This window comes from Vitis riparia, chromosome 14 (genome assembly GCF_004353265.1).
Source record: "Vitis riparia cultivar Riparia Gloire de Montpellier isolate 1030 chromosome 14, EGFV_Vit.rip_1.0, whole genome shotgun sequence".
Taxonomy (NCBI): Eukaryota; Viridiplantae; Streptophyta; class Magnoliopsida; order Vitales; family Vitaceae; genus Vitis; species Vitis riparia.
Genome location: NC_048444.1, coordinates 25,469,671 through 25,491,465, shown reverse-complemented (window position 1 = coordinate 25,491,465; position 21,795 = coordinate 25,469,671). Strand labels below are relative to the sequence as shown.

Below are 21,795 nucleotides of genomic sequence, written 5' to 3'. Positions count from 1 at the left end.
AAGCAAATATCACATTTGTGTTTTATTTATAAGGCAAACAACAAAATTAAAACCCTAAATAATAATAAATTAGTTCTTATATTTTAAATATTTTTTTTTAAAAAAAAGTCATAACATGATTTGGGTGTAATGTTAAAATGCTTGTATTTAATATAAATAATTTTAGGTACCCTTTTATAGATAAAAAAAAAAGTTTGGAAATTGATATTCCTAATAGGGAATGAGTATGACAAGATGATAGAGGCGTAGTGTTATTGGGGAATGAGAAGGTGACATAAGTAGAGTATTTATTTTGTGCTCTACAATTTAAGTGTTGCAAGTTTTCTCACGTGGCAAATTAAGGGCATGAACACGTAGTGAATACCAAGGGAGATAAGGTGTGTGTGGCCCTCTATTCGAGTACCAAATGTGTTCCAACCTCATCTTGGACGTCGACCCTTCAACCTACATAATAATATACGTATCCTTTTCATTGAAAATTCACGTGGCTATAATTTGTGACATTTTAATTTCTAACCTTTTCAAAATAAGTTATTTGGACTGTAAGACAAAAGAACGATTGCTACATTTATAAGAGTCTATCATCTTCCTCCTACTTGATATGTCCCACAACTTTTAGCTACCATTCATTGCATGCTCTGAATTTGGGCCCGTAATATTGAAGTGTGCTTTTTCAAAAAAGCACATCAACTAGTTGATTCTTGGTATGTACCTCACAGTGGTATTTCTCGCATTATAATCTTTGCATTATTTATTTGTTCCTTAATCTTATTTCTTTATATTCTAGTTACGTTTATTTTTAACTTGATTTTATATATTTATATCTAAATTTCACTATATTCTTTTAATGACTTAAATTCAAATTTTGGTAGATATTGAGTGGATAACTTAATGTTTTTGTATGAATTTTCTAACATCAACTAAAGATGAAAGGGATTATATCGGGAGTTAAGTCATATAAAATTCAATTCTTTTCCTAATGAAATTTTGTGAGTAAGAATGAATTTAGGGACAATTGTGTTTCGGACCTAATTGGACCAAAAAATTAAGTTTTAGTCCATATAAGTTCACCATTTAAACCCAAGACTTATACGAAGTGTGAAAATTGAGAATGATATGAATTTTTTATCTTTTAAAAAATGATCTTTATTGACTATGATAAAAGAGTAGAAAAACATTAATTTAAATTTTATTCCTTTTGTAAACCTCAATAAAATTTAATTTAATTTAATAATTTGGAAAAAATACATAATTTTCCAAAAAAAAATAAAAATAAATTATTATTATTATTATTTAAAAATCAAACATCTTGGAAAATATATATTTTTAAAATTGTGTATGTAAAAAATAACTAAAAATATGTCAAATTTTTTTTTTAAATGATAAATTTTTAGAATATATATTTTTTTAAAAAATTAGTTTTCTAAAAATAATAAAATTTCATAATAATTATTAAAAAAATTAAAATAAAAAAGTTTGTCAAACATTATGGTAGAAAATACTCAAAATAATTTTGAAGGGTATATTAGTCTCTTCACATTTTATATCCTTCCCATCAATTATGCAACTTTTATGGGTCAAATCTTAATTTTTGGGCCTAGTTGGATTCAAAACACAATTGTCCTATGAATTTATATATATGAATATTCTTAATTAATTAATTATATATAACTATTGTAACAACTCACTATCAATTATGTAGATATTGTCTGTTTTGAGCTCAAGGGACCTTTATAAATTTAAAACGCTTTTCCAAGGTTAAGAGGAGTCTTTACGTATATACCCCTAGAAACTTTCTCTTCTATTCGATATGAGACATTACAAAGACTCTTCTATGCAGACATAATGTTCTTATTATGTTTCACGGGATTGTAAGGACAAACAGACAAACACCTCATATAGGGCCGAACAAACCCTCATACCGGGATCGAGAATCGACTTTGATACCATTTGTAATGATCCACTCCTAACTATATAGATATTGTCTCCTCTAGGCCCAAAGGGCCCTCGCAACTTTAAAAGCGCCTACAGAGTTAAGAGGAACCCATACATATATAGCGTCATAAACTTTCTTCCTCATCCGTTGTGGGGCATCACAACTATGATATCCCACGGTCTTCGAGAGCAAAATGTTCCTGACATAATATATAATGAATTTCTCTTAAATGTGTAAACTCCTTGAAAACAATAATAACCTCGATATTTGTACACTCGATTCCACAAAAAAATAAAACCCTAAGTTAATTAAGATTTAATATACTACTAATGTGAAATTTTCTTAATACAAATTATGTTAGGCTTTAATAGCTTTAATAATGAAAAGTAATGGAGTTAGCAAATTTTAATATATATGCATATAGTTCTTGATCCAAAAAATAGTTAAGATATGAGACACAAACTTTGCCCATTCAAGCTTCAAAATAACTCGGCTATAAAAACTGTTAGGAATTTGAGGCTAATCCAAACTATGGTAATCACCCTAGAGGGGGGTAAATAGGGTGATGGTCTCTTTTTCACAAATTTAAACTATGCAAAAATAAGAGACAATTATATGCAAATATATAATAAACAAAATAAACTCAATTGCATATAATTTAAAAGAGTTAGGGAAGAGAGAGTGCAAACACGAGAGTTTATAGTGGTTCGGCACTTCCTTGCCTATGTCCACTCTCCTCAACCTCCTAACCGAGTGAAGGTTCCACTATCTTGAAGCTTCAACCAAGCTTTCAATCTCTTTATAATTGGATTATGGTTCCAATTCACCCTCTTGGACTTTTGGCTCCAAGCACCCTTTACACTTCTCAAGAGTTATCCCACTCTTGAACAACCTCTCAAGTGATACCCCTCACTTGAGAAAATTCCTCTCAAAGATATACAAATAATAATCTCACAAAAATCCTAGCACAAGAACTTTAAGCTCAAATGATACAAGAGAAACTAGGATTGAATGGTGCACTAAAGATATGAAAGTTTTGGAATAATGGTGCACTAAAAAATAATCTTCCAAGGCTCAAATATAATCAAGAAAGATTTGGGAAGGTTTAGCTTATGAAACAATGAAGTTTGGAGCCTTTTTATTGAAGAAAAAAGTCATACTAGCCGTTGGGGGTTCGACCGGTCGAGCTAGGGGTCGACCGATTGACTAGCCGTTAGGAAAAGTGACCGTTGGGCCTCAACCGGACCTCGACCAGACCTCAACCGGTTGAGGTTCAACTTGACCGAGAAGAGGAGGCCACTGGGAGAGAGAGAAAGTTTTTGGCCTCCCTCAACCGGTCCTCGACCGGACGAGCACAACCGGTCGATCGGTTGAACCGGTTGAGCCATTTTTTTGGCTCAACACTCAACCTTTTTCAACTTAAAACCTTTTAACACAAGTTTGAAAATCATTTAACACAAGGTTTTAGTTGAAAACATGAAATCATCCAATTCTTAAGATATTTAAAACAATATTACTCTTGGATGATTTTGGTGCATAAATAAATAATGAAATGCATGAAAGTCCTAGTGCATCAACAACCTTACAAAGAGATCCTAAGAAGCTTTGGTCTTGAAAAACTCTTCTCTTTGAGGTGGTCTTCTTCTTCATGATTTCTCCTTGGCTTGATTTGTCTTTGGATTGCCACTTTGGAAGTTGTCTTGCCTAATCACACTTGAAATATGATCATTAGTTCTAAACCTTGTTTTGTTATCATCAAAATCAAGATTAACCAAACCTTGGTTTCACAAAAACATTATGAACCACAATGATGCAAAATCTACCACCATGGAAACAAATCTCTCTTTTTATTTCTAATTCCAATTTCCATAAAACCAATGTTTAATTTTGTATGCAACGTCAGATACAAGAGAGAACATGTTGGTAGCATTGGAAATTCATTTACTCAATTGGCCACAAAATACAAGTGTTTGTTGTGTTGTGGTTCCTCCATGAGAGAGAGAGAGATAATTTTTTTAATAACAATCTTAATAGTATAACTAACTCAATTCTAACTACAAACTAACTATACTTAACATCCCTCATAAGGGAAAGCTAGAATTTTGTTTAAGATTAAGTTTGGACTATAGCTGATCAAAATGTAATTCAAGTAGGAACTTCGTAACTACATCAACTACTTGATCATTAGGTGGAACATATCAAACATCAAGCTTGTAACAACAACTCATTCATGAACAAAATGTGCATGAATCTTGATATGTTTTGTTCTAGTATGAAACACATGATTAGAAGCCAAGGAACCAACACTTTGGTTATCACACCACAAAATAAGGGTTGAAGAGATTGTTATGCCTAGTTCATTGAAGAAAGATTGAAGTTAGACTTCTCTATAGTGGCTTGAGCGAAGACACGATACTCTGCTTGTCCCTATATATGAGTGAGCCATAACTTTCTAATTTCAAGAGCTCCAAGTCATTAAGTTTCCTTATAAGTAGATATAATAGCCAAAGGTAGATTAACGATCATCAATGCAAGTGGTCTAGTCAATATCATAAAATCCTTCAAAAATGAAGTAGTGTAGGTTTGAAGAGAATGCTAAGATAATGGTGCCCCTTAAGCAACAAAAAACTCTTTTATAGAACTTTCTTTGCTGCATAGTTTGCATACGTTGTCATATCAATAGAAATACTAATATTTAACTTCCATAAATGCAGTTCTTGGCTCTATAGGAAGAATTGCACTTCTTGAGGTCATGTTCACTACCACAAAATCATATTTTGATCCAATACCTCCAAGAATATATAGAGTCAAATCATCATTTGAAATAATTTTTCCAAAGGTTAAGAGAGTATTAGTTGTTGGGAGTCTCGGGATTATTTCATTCCTAACTTTGGATCAATTAACGTGCATGCAAACTATTCTAAGGGCTCTCTAGATCTACACCTTAAAATAAAAAAACATTTAGATATAGAGAATAATGATTTACCTCAAATCTGGATCTTCCTAAATCAAATCCTTGTTGGTGAAAATGTGCATATATATGGTAGAGCTTGCAAACTAAGAGCCTTTTGCCCAATGACTCTCTTTTTGGATCATGACACATGAGGAGTGGAGTCCTCTCAAAGGGTTGGTGGCTAGGACTACCTTTTCTTTAAAGAATGGAAGACTTAGTGTCAAGAGTGAAGCCTTAACCCCTAAAGGGGTTTATATATGCCCCCTGTGGGCTTAAGTGTTTTGAGCACATCTTGAGCTTAGATTACTTGATCAAACCTACTTGGGTCCTAATGAATTAATTAGTTTTATTAAGCTTCAATTAATCAATTAACACAATCTAGAGAAACCATTCATAAGCTCTTGTACTACCTTACGAATTTACCAAAACGCCTTTGTGTACACATGTAGATAAAAAAACACAACTAACCCTTGAAAACCATGTCCACATGGAAAATAAGCTTGAACGTAGACCATTGGGACCCATAAGAAAATATTGGTTTCATTATAATCTAATTATGAAGTTGACTCAATATCTTACTATAAAGATTCAATTGAACTCCAATATCCTATGATATTACAATAAGTTACAAGAATTTAGCTTTTTGACCTACTATCTATTATATACAAGTTCTCTATGAATAGTGTATGTAATATAACGAGGTGGATGCTATCAATCTCTTAAGATACTATCTACTATCTTTGAGTTTCAAATTCTCCTATTTATGTGATCAACTAATATATTTTAACTAAAAAAGAGCATGTGTCAAATTCCAATTAAAATATTACTATAACCATATATTTCCTTATTACATGTTCTTAGGATCACCCAATAGGACATGTTGTCTTAAACTCATGAGATTTCATGAATTCTATCTTGAATATACTTGTTGTCATTGACCTTCATAAATACTAACTCAATTTATAAGGAATATATAACCACCTTAGGATCTCACTCATAGGTTAAAACCATTGAAAACTTTAGCAAATACTTAATATTCCCTTAAGGTTGAGAGTCCATACAACATAGTAGTTTGGTGAGAACATGACTACCTAGTAGCTCATGTCATGATTCATTATAGGTCCTACCCAATGTGCAACCATATATACTAATACACCCACCATAGGAAACCCATCCCATTAACCAAGACCAATTGTTCTTCTAATTAGGAGGTGGTGCACTATACAAGATGAATGATAGCAACCAACTCATGAGGAATTGAGTAAGGACAATCTGATTTTCATAGTCAGGATTTGGAATTACTTGAATCAAATCTCCAATCTCGACTTCAGTTAATTATTGTGGACAAATTATGGTTCCAATGAGAAAGCCATCAAGTTTGTGGGCTTTTACCACTGGGAGAATCTAAGATCTCCATAAGTCATAGATGTTCCCATCGAGCTTGATTGAAATAGGATTGAGATTAGGGGAGAAAGGAATCACAATCGATACCATCACAATTGAAGTTGTAGTGGTTGATTGAGGATTTGCAAAGGGAGAAGTTTTAGTGGATGAGATCAAAGTAGGGGCAGCATTGGGTTGATTGATTACCATTAACGTTACTCAAGATAACTTTGATAACAAGTTAAGATACAAAGCAAAGTAGAAAATCTAAAAGAAATAATTGTAAAACATCAGGGCTAATTGAAATAGAGGACACATGATATTGGGCATCAACCTTTCATTTTTACTCAACTAGATTTAACCCAACAAAAAGGACAATAGATGCATTCTTCACGGAATGAACAACTAGCTTCGTATGATTTTTGGTCTCTGGAATATGCAGTTTGTAGAGTTCAACCTTGTTTGTATGATTGGAATGAAATCTAAGAAGTTGATTCAATTTGTATGATTCAAGGAATGACAGAGTATTTGTTGAATTTCATTCCAAATTGGTCTGAACCTGCAACCTTGTGGCTGGAGTGAAGAATGTCAAGTAATTGAACCATGAAGTTAAAGAGGCCTTAGCATGAAGTATACAAGATGACAGATTGTAGCACGGGAATTTATCACCGAATAAGGATGGATATACAGCTTATTCTGTTGCTGAAAATGGGTTCATGGTTTCCTGTATTTCTTCAAGTGTTCTTCCCTTGGTCTCCGGGACTAGCTTAGCGACAAACAGAATGGTTAATCCACCACTACTTGCAAATATGAAGAATGTTCCTGAAAGATAGTATAGCCAAGAACTTCAGACTATAAGAATGAGACAGAAAGAAAGAGGAGGAGGAGGAGGAGGAGGAGGCATCACCTGCTGAGCTCCATTCCATCATGAAGTTAAAAGCATAGGTGACAATCCAAGAAAATGACCAGTTGACTAAAGACACAAGACTTCCAGCTGAGCCCTTCATGTTTATTGGGAATATCTAACATGGAAACCCAGTATTGAGTCAAAGCTTTGATCATTTTTGAGTTACCTGAAATTTTTAGTGTTCAAGCTCAAAACTGAGCAACCAACCTCTGACATTATAAGCCACGGTATTCCTGCCATTCCTATTCCGAAAAATGCATTAAATGCCTGCTTCAGAATTATACAGATCAGAGTATGCCTGGTTTTATCCATCAAATGGTAAAGAGTAAGACTGAAACCAAAGATTCCAGTTTAAAATGGAAACAAAGGATAAAATGCAAACGCCCTCATATAAACACTTAGATATAAGCCCAAAGAAAAAGGTAACTATTCAGGTCTCTGGGTTTAAGTTGCATTACCACCATACCAACAAGCACTAAGATGGAAGTCAACTCCTTCCACTGGTTGAAGTCCTGGTCATGACAAAGTTCCATATTTTCAGGAAATGATGAGAGAGTAATGCCAAAGTTGAATTATGGAGATTGTAGAATGGTAATTTGGAAGAAACCTGCAATAAAAATGACAGCCCTACAAGGAAGCAACCCAAGCATGTTCCTGCTGAAGAAACCTGCAAACATCAGTGAAATTCACTGCAACTTTTTAATTCGTTCACAATGCCTATGAGCTTGATGAATATATGTATCTAGCTGTTCCTACCAAGAGAAGTGGTCTTCTTCCAGATTTATCCATTAAGAATATACCCATTATTGTTGTTGGAATCTGAAGAAGAATGTCTACAATATCTTAAAATCGCGTTAAGTAGAAAAGTGAAATGGGAATTGCACTTGAGTTTAAAACCTGAACAGCTGCCATGGCTATAGTCCCAATCTTAGATGGAAAACCTGTCATAAGCCAGAGATGTATATCATTCCTTCCACTTCCCTTTTTAAAGAATTTTTGAAAATTGTCCATTAATTATAGATTCCTTATTTACCAGCTGATACAAATATAGAACTTGCATAAAACCCAATCCCATTGCACCCTCCAAATTGTTGCAGTATCATCAGCCCAACTCCGACCTAAACCAATCTTGTATCATCCATAAAAAAAACAGACCAATCATGAAAGGACACAGGCTGGAACTGCTATCAATTCAGAGGCCTTACCACAAGTGAATGGGCATATCTCCACTGCAGCAAGTCTAGAATCTTACCCTCGGAGAGCTGTTTCATGGTTTCTGTGTAATCCTGTGAGACCAAAAGATCCATTTCTTTCTTATTTCAACCGCGAAAAATATTTAAATAAAACAAGTACAAAAAATCCGAAGTGCTAGCTTTACGATTGATGCTAAAAACAGGTATATTTTCATTAGCATATGTAAGTTCAAAATGTTTACTATAATCTCAGCTGCTTCCAGAGAAATGTCAGTTTTTTCTCCTCTAAGGCGCCTTAGAGCAGCTTCACAGTCATTCTCTCGGCCAATCTTTGCCTGCAGATGATTTTCAGCAATATATTGGGGCTTTCCTCTTCTTTGCTTTATTTTCTCTAAGCTGTAACACAATTTCTAACAGAGATTTCATTTTGACTCACCAGCCATCTAGGGGACTCTGGAATGAAGAAGAGACCTACAAGCTGTACTACCGCAGGAATAGCTCCTGGAAGTGTATCAAATAGAAGCTTGTTCTATAAAAACTATCTTCAGATCACATTGATACAGCTCAGGTGAAAAGAAATTACCTATTGCTGCTAATATCCGCCAATTGACAGAAGTTCCAATAAAATACATCAGTGCTGAACCAATAGTTAGCATGAACTGCAGAATCAGAGGTACTTAGGCACACCACTGATTAATTCATTATTCAATCCAAATCTATACTGATTGTGCTATACCTGATGAGTTGCTGTAAATCCTCCTCGAAGATTCTTAGGTGATATCTCAGCTATATATACTGGTACCTGTCCACATTGGGAATGGCATAACCTTTATCCATAGTAAGGATAGATATTCAAATATGAATCCAAACCCTTAACTGCAATTACCGCATAAGAAATAAGCCCAACGCCACATCCTATTGACAGCCTTCCAAGGTCAAGCGACCAAGCACCCTTTCAAGAAGCAGTTTGATTTAACAAATTGGTTCATTCAAATTGAAAGTTTTAAGTTTGTTTCTCAGTTTCATGAATGTTAAAAGTATGACAAATAGCATAAGGGAAATAAAGAAATCTGTGGAGGTGAAAAAGGAAAACAGGGGAAACCTTTGAGAACATTATTGCAAACCATCCCAGGACACAGAGTAGTGCTGAAAGCCTCATTATCTGCTTCATAGGGTCAATAATGAGAACCAATGAAGAGTTGATAAGCTGTTAGGAACTGCAATTCTGGACTAGGCCTAGGGGTGTTTTAATGAGAGATAGAAAAACTTACACCCCTCCGACCAATGAGATCAGCTATTTTCCCAGATGTCACAGCACCTATCATTGCTCCAATTGTCATTATTGAGCCGAAGAATGAATACTGAAAAATGAGATTAAAAATCAGGAAAGAAGTTCATATAACAAAATTGACCAAGGAAAAAAAGACGAGGAATGCAACATGTAATATACTTTAGAAAACCAGTGTCTTACACCATGTTGCAGAACTCATTGCAACCCAATAATTTGCAGCTACTTGAACACTTAAAATGAGTAGTTTTATGTGAAAAAAATTTAAGGGTGCTGCCTTATGTAGTGTTGGTTTTTGGACAAAAGGATGGAGAGTGTTTTAAGTAATTAATGCTTCTGAGTTCTGAAAGAGACAGCACACAGAAAGGGAAAAAGAATACTACGTTTTTTCATCCAAATTGATTGATGACTTGATGTGAAATCACCTATAATTCAATATCATAGGAAAAGGAAACTAGGTTGTATTTACTAGATACAACTTACCTCTGTCACAGAGAGGCCCAAATCATCCATGATTCCAGACTCTGCAGGTGATGAATATCCCACCTGAAAATCACTCACATAGACCATTAATTCAGTCCGGAAGCTAGCCATCTGTGTTACACATGCCCACCATTACTACCTCATTAGATAGTCCTAGCCATTGGGTCCACTGAATTCCATTTTGGCACTGACAACATTGGCAGATTGTCAAGCATTTACCCCAAAACTGTCCAACCCATTTGAGGGACCCTTTGCTTCTTTACTACTCAAGTTATCCTATTCACACTCATTTCAGAACAAAACCAATCATTTCTACAGATAATTTATGGATTGTGACAGTTTCTTAAAAAGGAAGAAAGAAAAAGGAAAAGACTCCTGAAGGCGGTTCACAAGGGTAAAAGGTAATGCTAAACTAATTTTTCTCCCACTTCTACCCGTGAATTCTCTTAGGAACTATTTCACAAGAAGCACGATACCACATGGATGGTGCTGCTTGCCCAACTACATAATGGTGTTGGATCATCCCTAGTCCACTCTGCCCTGGCTCATGCCTGGTCCCTCTACTTGATCTCAAGTTCTCTCTGTCTTGTACCTTGGACATACAACCTATTGGAGTTTGCATTTTGCTCATAGATGAGCTTGTTTTCAGTTGCATCAATGGAGAGTAAAGATCTAATGAGACTTACAGCAGCACCAAATTCATAAGAACCACAGATAGCCACCAAGGTGCTGAGCACAACCACTGCTGTAGCTGAGCCACCACTCTCCGGGCCGCCAACACCTCTGCCTCCATCGTCATCACCATTTCCATGTGCTTTAGGTTTTTCTTTAATAATCAGAGACCTAGTTGTTGATCCTTCTTCAACACTTTCTATATCCATACCTTCAGAAGATCAGAGTAAAACACAGAGAAATGGGTTTGACTTTGAAAATAGAGAAGTCTATATCATCTGTCTTTCAACGCCTCTAACTGTTTGTTTTTTTAGGCGTCACCATGACGTCTGCTGTCTTTGTGGGCACCAACTGGTCAAACAAGACTAGTGGAGCAGTGAACACAAATTCTGGTGCAAGTTCAATTTTCTACAGTACCGATATGCCCCGAGAAACTTGTAAGCTGTAAACTTAGTCCTTTTTCATATTGAGATGATAAATCATGTTTATAAAACTAAAGAAAATTGGTTGACATATAATGACTTCCAAGCAAAGTGCATAGCTGTTCTTCCTTTTGGTGATGAACCCAAAACTGGATTTGTAAGATCTGATGAATCCAAGTAGAAATAGAGGCTTGAAATTTAAAAAACTCATTGAGATTCAGAACCCTTCTTCATATGGGATCAGGTAGTTAATTATTCAAAATCAGTATTCCAAAGTTTTTTTACATGTCATTATTTGTGGTTAGTTCCCCTGAGTGAACTGGATTACAGAACTTAAACCAACTGGTTGTAACTGAGCTACAGGCTTGAATGCTGGATGTGGATTACAATCAATTAAGCCACACCCTTATGATATGCTATGTATATCTTTTGTTGATAAGGGATTCATTGATGCTTGTATTTCTTCAAGTGTTCGCCCCTTGGTCTCTGGTACCAGCTTGGCAACAAACAGAACAGTTATGCCACATATGCTTGAGAATATGAAGAAGGTTCCTGAAAGCAAAATAGAGAGTAGCAGCAGAGTTAATATCCAAGTATAAGAATCATACAGAAGGAGAGTTGAGTGTTACCTGCTGAGCTCCATTTCATTAGGAAGTTAAAAGCATATGAAATAATCCAAGAACCAAGCCAGCTGACCAGTGTCACAAGGCTTCCTGCTGAACCCTTCATGTTTATAGGAAATATCTGAAATACAAACCATTTTGCCAATCAGCACAGTAAATCTTCTATTCATATTTACACTGCAAACCTTTTGTTAAATGTCTACATTTAACCCCACAGCATAAATACCTACCTCTGACATAATAACCCATGGAATTCCTCCCATGCCTAATGAGAAAGCTCCGTCATATATCTGATAACAGAATGAAACAAGACAACATCCGGTCAACTCATTTCAATAATCAGTAAGAATTTAGCCAAAACTAAAACATATCGGCAGTTATAGAATCCTTCTAACAAAGATTGGATTAAGGCAATGGAAACAAGACCTTAGAGCCATTACATTGTAATGAGGGAGAGGCAGGGCTGGTCAAGCCAAAACAAAGAAGGTGAAAAACAAAAAATGTAAATGTTTGGTTAGCAATTTTGAAATTACTCAGTGCTTTTGGGAGCAAGTTTCATGCTTTAAGTGCTTTTGATACCTTAATTTTTTGCACTAGTTCCACATCCATCTGATGCTTACAAAGCTTGCACCATATTTCTTGAGAGGCTTATAGGGCTCCCACCCTATGAAGACCACATAACTGGGAAAATGATACTCGATGACCTAACATACTTTCTACACCATAAATTCCATGTTTAATCAGCAGGAGGCTATTAAAATTTGAGGGGAAAAAACGATCTTTGATAAACTAACATAGCTTTCTACATATATGAAGAGGCAAGAAAAAGCTTTCTCTGGGTTTAATAACATTACCAGCACACCAAGAAGTGCAAAAATTGGTCCTAACTCCTTCCACCCTTGAAGGCCCTGCTCATGCCAAGCTTTACTTTTTCAGGAAATTTTCATCTGTTAAACAAAAAACAAAAACCCTATGGCAACTAGGTTTTGTTTTAGAAGGAACCTGCAATAAGAATGAAATTCCTACAAAGAAGCAACCCAAGCATGTCCCTGCTGCCGAGGCCTGTCAAAATTAGTAGACTTTAGTATGGGCTGTCCCTCCAAATTCATTGCAAAATTAGGATAGATTCTTTGCCTTTCCTACCAACAGAAGTGGCCGTCGTCCAGATTTATCCATTAAAATTGTGCCCAATGTAGTCATTGGAATCTGTCCAATATTATATAAAGGCCTTAGAAATGCATTAAGCAGAATCCTGCAATTGGATTAAACTTGTCAAAGAGTTGAGAACCTGAACAGCAACCATGGCTATACTTCCAACACGACCTGAAAAGCCTGTCATAAGCCAGAGATTCATATCATCATTTCCATTTTCTTTCAGTTAATTATAAAAAGCATTGCTAGCAAGCCTTTATTTACCAGCAGATACGAAAATAGCACTGGCATAAAATACAATCGCATTAACACCTCCAAATTGTTGCAGTACCATCAGCCCAACTCCAACCTGATGATTTCGTGTTATCCAAGAAGGATCATAAAAGTCATAAAAAGGAAATAGACCACCTCTAGGAGTTAACTTAGAAGGCTCACAATGAGTGAACGGGCATAAGTCCACTGGAACAAATCAAGAATTGTAGCTTCAGAAAGCCGCTGGAGGGTTTCTGAATAATCCTGCAAAACAATTGGAACTCATTACATTTGTTGTTTCTAAGCCTGAAACAAAGCACTTATAGTTGAATTTAGGGGAAGAAAAAAAGGATACGCCATGAACAGATGAGGTTAAAATTACTTTAATCTCAGCTGCCTCTTGAGAAATAATTGCACCCTCTCCTCTTAGACGCTGTAGAGCATCCTCACAATCTTGCCATCTACCAGACCTGGCCTGAAGAAAATTGCACTCATTTTCAAGCATGTTAGTGGACTTGCCTTCCCTTAGCTATATTATCTTGTAAATTTGACTCATTCAGCTACATTTGTTAGATCTAATAACAACATGTGTTTAACTTGGATGTACCAGTAAAAGTGAACAACAAAAAATACTTTCTTTTTCAGGCTGAATATTGCCTGAATTTTTTTTTCTATAGAAAAAGAGGCATCATTTAAAACATCAACTGACCAACTACCATAGGTTGAATTTGACTCACCAGCCACCTAGGAGATTCTGGAATGAAGGGTAATCCTACAATTTGTATTAGGCATGGAATTGTTCCTGAAATGGAAACAAATAGAAGCCATTTTCATGGAACTGCCTTCATACTAAATATATATAACACAAGGGCTAACAGATTTACCAATAAGAGCCAAGATTCGCCAGTTGACAAGAGTACCCAAGAGAAATGTTATTGATGAGCCGCAACATATCATCAACTGTAGAATCAGTCAAAAGTAGATGTGTGAAGTTACCAGAGAAATCTTAAATCTAAATTTAGCATGATTCTTCTTTACCTGATGAACTGTTGTAAACCCTCCTCGGAGATTCTTGGGAGTTATTTCTGCTATGTATACAGGTACCTGTTTGCTAATGCAAGCACAAATATCTTTACCCAACAAATGTATGATTAATCAACTATAAACTGCAATCATTACCATATTTACCACATAAGAAAGAAGTCCCATTCCACATCCTATTGACAGTCTTCCAAAGTCAAGCCACCAAGCATCCTTTTAACCAGAATAGAACATGTAATGTTATCACCTGAACTTGGAAAGCAAAAAATTGATTGAATTGGTTCATGCTGCAATTTTCAATATTTCTTTAGCCTTTTTGGGCTTCTAGGGTCATCTGATTTACATTATCATTTACATATCTTATGAGCAACTTTGAAGAAGAATGTACGGATGCTTAGTAGGGTGCAACTTCAAAGAATAATTTATTTTACTGATTGATATCCAATGTCTTACTACAAACATCATCAACTAAAATTTAGTGAACACAAAGCCTTAGCATGTAAATTCAACCAAACAAAAATTATTAGGTTAAGCTTCACTTGAAGATCTAAAAGACAATCTTCCTAAGATTTAATGAGAGGCCATTCTTCATAAAGTTGCTCCTTGAGGAGCCTAATGCTCCCTTCGGTTTTCAAGGTGACATGTCAAATAAAAGAAAATTTGGAAGAATGTTGTTCTTCACAGAAATCAAGCATGTGGTAAGCAAATTAAATAAATGACTCAAATGAATGAAGAGCAGAGGAAAAGGAAAATATAAGAAACCTTTGAGAATACTACTGCAAGCCAACCCATGATGCAGAACACCTCTGAAAATCCCATTGCCTGCTTGAATCAAAAGTGGAAAGAAAAAAAAAGGAAAAAAAAAAAATCAAAGAGTTACGAAGTTGTTTAAGTTAAAATTTCATATTAGACCTAAGCAAAATTTGAAGGATGATGGGAAAGACTTACGCCTCTCCGACCAATGAGATCAGCTATCCTCCCACTTACTATTGCACCTAACATTGCTCCAATTGTCAATATTGAACCAAAAAGCGAGTACTGCACGATGGCCAAAGGTTAGAGCCTTCAAAAGCTTCATTATCCACAAGTTTCTAAAGGTGTCAATAAGTAGGGAGTTTTCATTTGGAAAGAGCTGAGAGCCTAGTCATGGTAAGGTCTTGCCTTGTAGAGATCAAGAATCTAAATCTCCTTATGGAGGCAGTGTCCAACCTATGCAACTACAAGGTGGGGTTAGGGGTTCTAGACTTTTGGGGGGAAAACACATGATTTTTAATTTTTTATTGTGAATTTTCCCCCAAATTCAAATTTGTTCACAGATAAGTATATACATCAACAAAATTTTGGCTCAGTAATTTTACAAATGATTTGATTACTCAGGCCAACTTTACCTATTTCATTGGGTTTTCAGCAATTTGCAATGAAAAGGTAGAAAATATATAATGGTGCAACACTTTACAAGTCCTGAAATCAAGTATTAGTGTCAAAGTGATTTCCCAGACCTGACCATCCTGCACTGGGCTATCAATATTCATCTTCCTAAGGCATATATCAAAATGTTTAAGAATGGTGCTCTTGTAGACTACTTTAAACACTTAGATCTTCATCCAACAAAAAAGAGAAGGAAACATAATAAAAATAATTATTCAAAAAAACCCAAAGTAACATGGATGTTTCACATACCTCAGCCAAAGAGAGGCCTAACTCATCCATGATCCCAGACTCAGTAGGTGATGAATAACCCACCTTGAAATAAATCATAATACCATTTCTTCATGTTAGATGTTCAAAACCACTAGGCAATAGTAGGGCAGACACCCACTAATACACGATCAGCTCATAAAGGCTATTGGGCCAAAATGTGTCTAATGAAATCATTTTGAATCAAGATACAAAAAAGGGAAAAGGAAATCCACTTATTTAACTTTTCGATTATTAGTTGGCATCCAGCCATCAACTTTCCCACTTCAAGATCTCATAGAATCCCAGCAAGGTAGTTTTTGTGAATGTTCCATGATGAATATTCCCATGGTGTCATCAATTTCCCCACTAGAACTATGTGTTACAGTCAAATTACTAGTATAAAATTTCAGTACAAGAAGTCTTTCACTCATGGGTTTCAGATCTTAATTTTTCTGAATAATTTTTTTCATTTTTTTGGAATCATATTTGTAAATCAAAGAACTTAAGTAAACATAAAATGGCTAAAGTATCTGATTTGCTAAGTTTTTGGTATTTGATAGCAGTAACTGGACCCTACCTCAAATAACCCTGAAAATTCTTGACCCACCTACTGCAAAGAACAAACCAATTTCTTCAAAACCCATGAAAGAAACCCTTTTACCCATAGCTTTCACAAATTCAATGGTTCCAAAAAAAAACATTTGATCAGTTATACTTCTATAAGTTGAAGATCATCATATGGCCAGTAGAGTGAAGTAGAGTAAATGCACCAAGAGCTTACCGCTGTCCCAAAAACATATGAACCACAAACAGCTATCAAGGTGCTGAGAACAAGAACAGATGTAGCAGAGGAGCCACCCATCCCCTCATGACCATCACCACTGCAGCCATTTTCACAGGGCTTATCTGCAACAATCAAAGGACTGGATAATTGCCCTTCCTCTATGCTTTCCTTCACCATGGCTTGTGTTCCTTAGAAGACAAAAGAAATGGACTGAAGGGAGACCAGGGGGCAGGGTGTTAATAAGAGTTAATGGAGTAATGAGGATAAGGCCAAAAATGCCATAGGTATATCTCTGGCTATAAAAATAGTAGTGGGCCAGCCTTTGGGTGGTGACTGATAGCTGATGGTATTACCTCTGCATTTATTTGCTTTAATTTCCTTCCGGGGTATCTATTTCTCTTTGTCATTTTCCATGAATATTTCTGTCCCGTCCTTGCCTGCATACCTTTTCATTCACACTTTTGGGACCCAAAAGGAAAAAACAAAAGAATTCAGAATGTTTTTAAGGAAAATTGATTATTCCTCCTTAATTTCCTTGTAAGAGACCTTTATGCTATTGAGAATATTTTAATTCATGGGTAAACCGAAACTAATTTCAAGCTTTCAATTAACCAAACCAACCTAAAAAAATCTCAATTTGTAAACAAATTAAAACAAGATTCCTTATCCATTTGGATTGTTTTGCATTTTTTTGGGGAGATTAGGAAAGACAACCAAGTAAGCTCTAGATGGAATGTCTCATCCCAATCTTGTTAATATTTATTCTCATCCCTAATAGAAGTATATAAATATTTATAATTTATTTTAAGAAAAATAATATTTTATTTATTTTTAAAAGGTTAAAAAAATAAATAAAAGAAAGAAGTAAAATAAATTTTTATTTAAAATTATATATAATGAAGATAAGATTAGATAGAATAAAATCATATCAAAATTTTCCAATCCCATTTATCCTTATCATAAATCCTTTTTCATTATGTAAGAGACAAGTAACTCGGAAAAATCCTCTCTATTACCATATTTAGGGGTAGTAGGGTTTTTTATTATTATTATTTTGAAAAATTAATTTTAAAAAGTAAGTTTCTTTTCCTTGAAATAAAATATTTTCAACTTATTTATAATTATTTTTACAAATTATTTGACGGTTGTAAATTATTTTGTCATCCTTTGAGATGATGTTCGTTGGCATTTGTTAGATGTCATATTTTTCATTAAATTCAATGTTTAATTCCTCTTAGCTGTTTCCTTTGTCCTTTCTCCCTATCTCCGCTCTTGGGTCACGGCCGGTGAAAACAAGAAAGAATATGGAGGGAATTTAGGGCATGTTTGGTTCAATTGAGATTCTCAAAGAGAAAAATTAGAATTTAAAAAGAAAGTGAGACTTTTGAGAATGAGAATGAGATTTTTTTAGAGAAAAGATTGAATTTGAAAGGGATGCTGGAATTTTGAGAGTGAGATTAAGATTCTTTCCCGAAAAAGTCAGATTTTTTTAAAAGGGAAGTCAGGATTTTGAGAGGGAAAATTAAAATTTTTTTAAAGTTATCCGAAGAGAAAATTCCTAATAATTGTAAAGAATAAAAAATGAATTAAAATAATGATAATAATAAATGAAATAAAAATAATATTTGTAGATTAATTTTGAAACAAAAAGGTAGGCTTTTATTTTGATTGTAATTTAGCAAGATATGATTAAAATTATAAAATAATTTTGTTATTTTGCACTAATATAACAATTAGTTTTTAACCATAATCTATTTTAAATTACTCTTACTTTTGGCATAGTGGGCCCCTAGTAGGAGGCCCACACAGCAGGATGGACTATTAGCTTAGTGGTAGAGAGCGAAAATATTTAAATTTTTTTTAGATATTTACTTTCCATTAAGGAAAGAATTGGTATCAAATATTTCAAAATTTTCATTACTAGAATAAAATTGATTAAATAGAGCTTTTATTTATAATTATAATTTTATTTTACATAGAAATTTTTTTTTTAAAAAAAAAATTGAATTTTTAATTTTAAAAAGGATCACCTTGTTTCTCATAAATCCATTATTTTTATTATTATGTTTTTTTGTGTTAATTGAAGTAATTTAATTGTAAATAATATATTAATTATATGTAAATTTATGATTTAAGATAATTTACACTAAAAATATCTTATAATTAGTTAACAATAATTTTATTGATGAATTATTCAATTTTTCTTGTTCATACCCTTCAGTAAGACTATTTAGAGTGTGTTGAGTTCATAATAAATAAAAGCAATCTATTTGCTAATTTTACGATCATTTTTATTTATTTTATCAAAATTATTTAAATAACTATAATTGTAATATTTATTTTTTGTTCATACCCTTCAGTAAGACTATTTAGAGTGTGTTGAGTTCATAATAAATAAAAGCAATCTATTTGCTAATTTTACGATCATTTTTATTTTATTTTATCAAAATTATTTAAATAACTATAATTGTAATATTTATTTTTATTAATTATTTAATGAAAAATAATTATTATAAATAAATGAAATAGGATTTATTTTGAATTCAAATTTTATTGAATTAAATAATTAAAAATGAAATATTTTATTCTAAAAGAAATTCTATTTCAACATAAATCAATTTAAAATACATTTTTATTTAATATAATTTTCACAAATCAATTAAATAACTTTTTATTTATAATTTTAATTTTATTACATGAAGAAACTAATGATAAAATACTTTAATTTTAAAAATTTTAGAATTGTGTAGACCCCCTCTCAGTTAGACCAGAGGATTTTAGCTTTTTTAAAATTTTTATAGCATTGGAGGAATGCTATTTCACCACCCGGAGGAGCTGGCAACACCCTAGGCAAGTGGGGGGACCCCTTCCCGACACATGAGAGGAGCCGCATGGACCGGCATGGAGATGGCAGGGGGCCATGCTGGTGGTTGGCAGACGACGTGCTCGCTGACGGGTGAATAGGAGAGCCGGTAATGGCTTGCGGAGGAAGACACAAACAGGGGGATAAGAAAGAAAAGAGGGAGATTTGGAAGGGGTTCGAGGGGGGAGCTTCAGAGACAGGTCACAGCCAGGGAGAGAAGAAGTGGAAGGAGAGCTGTCTGATTTCTTGCCCACCTAGTTGGAGAGAATTATTTCGAGTGGTTTAGCAGCTCAACTTTATTTTGCTAGAGTGGAGTATTTCCAGGTATGTTTCTTATCCATCTCTATTATTCTATTGCTATTTTGCTCTCCTCAGTTTAGTGTTGGGTATTATTTAGCTATTTGTGTGTGAATATCATGTGGCTACTTTTGCTGATTTCTAAGTATTCACTGGACTCTGCCATTTTGACTCTTTCCCTATCAAGCTTTGTGTTGTAAAGGAAATGCTGGCTAGTATTATTTCCTTCTTAAATTGACCCTTCCAATGGCGCTAACTGCGAGCAAGTTTTCAAGTAGTCCTGTGGCGACCGACAGTACAAGTATCTCTAAATCGCGAGAAACTATTTTCTTCATTTTCCAAATCAATAAAACATCGTGGGATGCTGTCAAGTAGCGTAATATATTTCTTCCCACCTTATTCATTTTCCTCCGGCAGGCAACACCACACTCAGACTCTGCCACGTTTTACTTTACCGCAAATAGACTTGGTTTCACCCCAGAATTTTTAGGACGTGTCAAGCTTGTTACTTCGGTGGCATCACTAATTGGTGTTGGACTGCATAATGGTTTTTTTTTTAAAAGATGTTCCATTGCGGAAGTTTTTTTTTTTTTTTTTTTTTTTTTTTTTTTTCTTGTAACTACAATTTATTTATTTTTTTTTTTGGCTCAGCTCTTGGTCTGACCCAGCTGTTTGGGGTCACCAAGGATAGCTTTGATAATTTAGTTTTTTTATAATCCTCTACAATCTCAACTCTCTGTTGCCATTGCCACTCCTGGGCCTCCTTCCTCAAATTTGAACCCAGATTGATCAGAAAAATGAGGCCATCCTCTTGCCTATCTATGGATAACAACGGCGTTCTCTCAGGCAAATGCCATGACCTAGATGCACTAAAAGAACGTTTGCTGAAGGGGACCACAAAATATCGTTCAGAAATGGCTAAAAGCAGGGAACCCGACATGCCCTCTAATCCAACGGACCCGGACCAGTACAGCCATGAAGACCAGAATGGGGGTGCCACTATCCAGAATTTTTCACCGTCACCACTCTTCTGAGCTCCGCTGCATGACACGCCCCAACCCATACCCGTGATCATACTCAACTTTTTATCTCCCTTAAACCACCCACTGAACCTATTTCCCTTCGATCACATCCTTTTACACCCATCTAGCCTTTCACGCCCATACCCCTCATCAATCCTTCGGTCCTTACCCATTTAGCTTCATCCCGACATGCATGAATACCTACGTCACAGCCACCCTCCTTTCTCTATCCATCCATGTCCACCTCTCACAATAGCAGGATACCCATGCATGCCACCACCTTTTCTCTCTCTACACTCTCAACACCCACTGCCCGTTTTCTCACACTCATCCTCACGCCCATTATCCAACCACCCCGCTTAGCCTTCCTTCTCATACATACACTCATCAAACCACCCCGCATGCCCTTTTGTTCTCGAAGAGAGGTTCTTTGTTTTTGTGTCAATGCTACTGCTCCTGGTGTGGTGATGCAAGTGGTGTTCTTTGGGGTGGCGGCGGCAAACGGTATTGATTTGAGTGTTCAAAATACTTGTTGTTGGGTTTGGAATAACAAAGAACAACAAAAGTCAGAGTGAGAGAGTTCAGCTTTTGCTTATGGAATTGGCGTTTTTGAATGAATTGAGGGCTCGGGTCAGAGGGAGATTTAAGCATAATTTATTCCAAAAAAAAAAAAATGCATGGGTCAAGGAGATATTATGGCGATGCTTGGGTCAGCTTCTCATTATATGTAAGGGGGAATGGCTGGGTCCGGGTCCGGGTCTGGGCCACAGCCTGGATTACCTGGATCCTCGGGAAATCGTTCATTAGTTAATCCGAGCATGCCATATCAGCCCAAGTCCGCATT

General features: G+C 35.0%; 2 protein-coding genes across 8 annotated transcripts; both read right to left on the bottom strand.

The window, feature by feature from the left end:
- Window positions 1-6,737: 6,737 nt before the first annotated feature.
- Window positions 6,738-11,067, bottom strand: LOC117930766 (sugar transporter ERD6-like 5). 5 transcript variants are annotated; one of them, XM_034851468.1, is made up of 18 exons: window positions 10,830-11,064; window positions 10,144-10,206; window positions 9,644-9,733; window positions 9,475-9,534; window positions 9,259-9,324; window positions 9,109-9,174; window positions 8,956-9,031; window positions 8,809-8,873; window positions 8,615-8,707; window positions 8,385-8,465; window positions 8,213-8,297; window positions 8,077-8,120; window positions 7,936-7,998; window positions 7,787-7,846; window positions 7,638-7,691; window positions 7,387-7,446; window positions 7,180-7,294; window positions 6,738-7,094 (listed from the first exon to the last, which is right to left on the bottom strand). In XM_034851468.1, the coding sequence occupies exons 1-18, from the start codon at window positions 11,022-11,024 to the stop codon at window positions 6,964-6,966; spliced, it is 1,467 nt and encodes a 488-aa protein (XP_034707359.1). In that variant the 5' UTR covers window positions 11,025-11,064; the 3' UTR covers window positions 6,738-6,963. The 5 variants fall into 5 exon arrangements, 4 of the variants coding, with proteins under 4 accessions (XP_034707359.1, XP_034707361.1, XP_034707360.1 ...); XM_034851470.1 differs by lacking the exon at window positions 9,259-9,324; XM_034851469.1 differs by lacking the exon at window positions 10,144-10,206.
- Window positions 11,068-11,434: 367 nt separating this feature from the next.
- On the bottom strand, window positions 11,435-16,991 carry LOC117930764 (sugar transporter ERD6-like 5). 3 transcript variants are annotated; one of them, XM_034851465.1, is made up of 18 exons: window positions 16,767-16,989; window positions 15,986-16,048; window positions 15,254-15,343; window positions 15,068-15,127; window positions 14,453-14,518; window positions 14,303-14,368; window positions 14,149-14,224; window positions 14,002-14,066; window positions 13,647-13,739; window positions 13,448-13,528; window positions 13,277-13,361; window positions 13,149-13,192; window positions 13,004-13,066; window positions 12,863-12,922; window positions 12,715-12,768; window positions 12,091-12,150; window positions 11,867-11,981; window positions 11,435-11,789 (listed from the first exon to the last, which is right to left on the bottom strand). In XM_034851465.1, the coding sequence occupies exons 1-18, from the start codon at window positions 16,944-16,946 to the stop codon at window positions 11,644-11,646; spliced, it is 1,467 nt and encodes a 488-aa protein (XP_034707356.1). In that variant the 5' UTR covers window positions 16,947-16,989; the 3' UTR covers window positions 11,435-11,643. The 3 variants fall into 3 exon arrangements, with proteins under 3 accessions (XP_034707356.1, XP_034707357.1, XP_034707358.1); XM_034851466.1 differs by lacking the exon at window positions 15,986-16,048 and having other exon boundaries at window positions 16,767-16,990; XM_034851467.1 differs by lacking the exons at window positions 11,435-11,789; window positions 11,867-11,981 and having other exon boundaries at window positions 12,715-12,782; window positions 16,767-16,991.
- Between the last annotated feature and the right edge of the window lie 4,804 nt (window positions 16,992-21,795).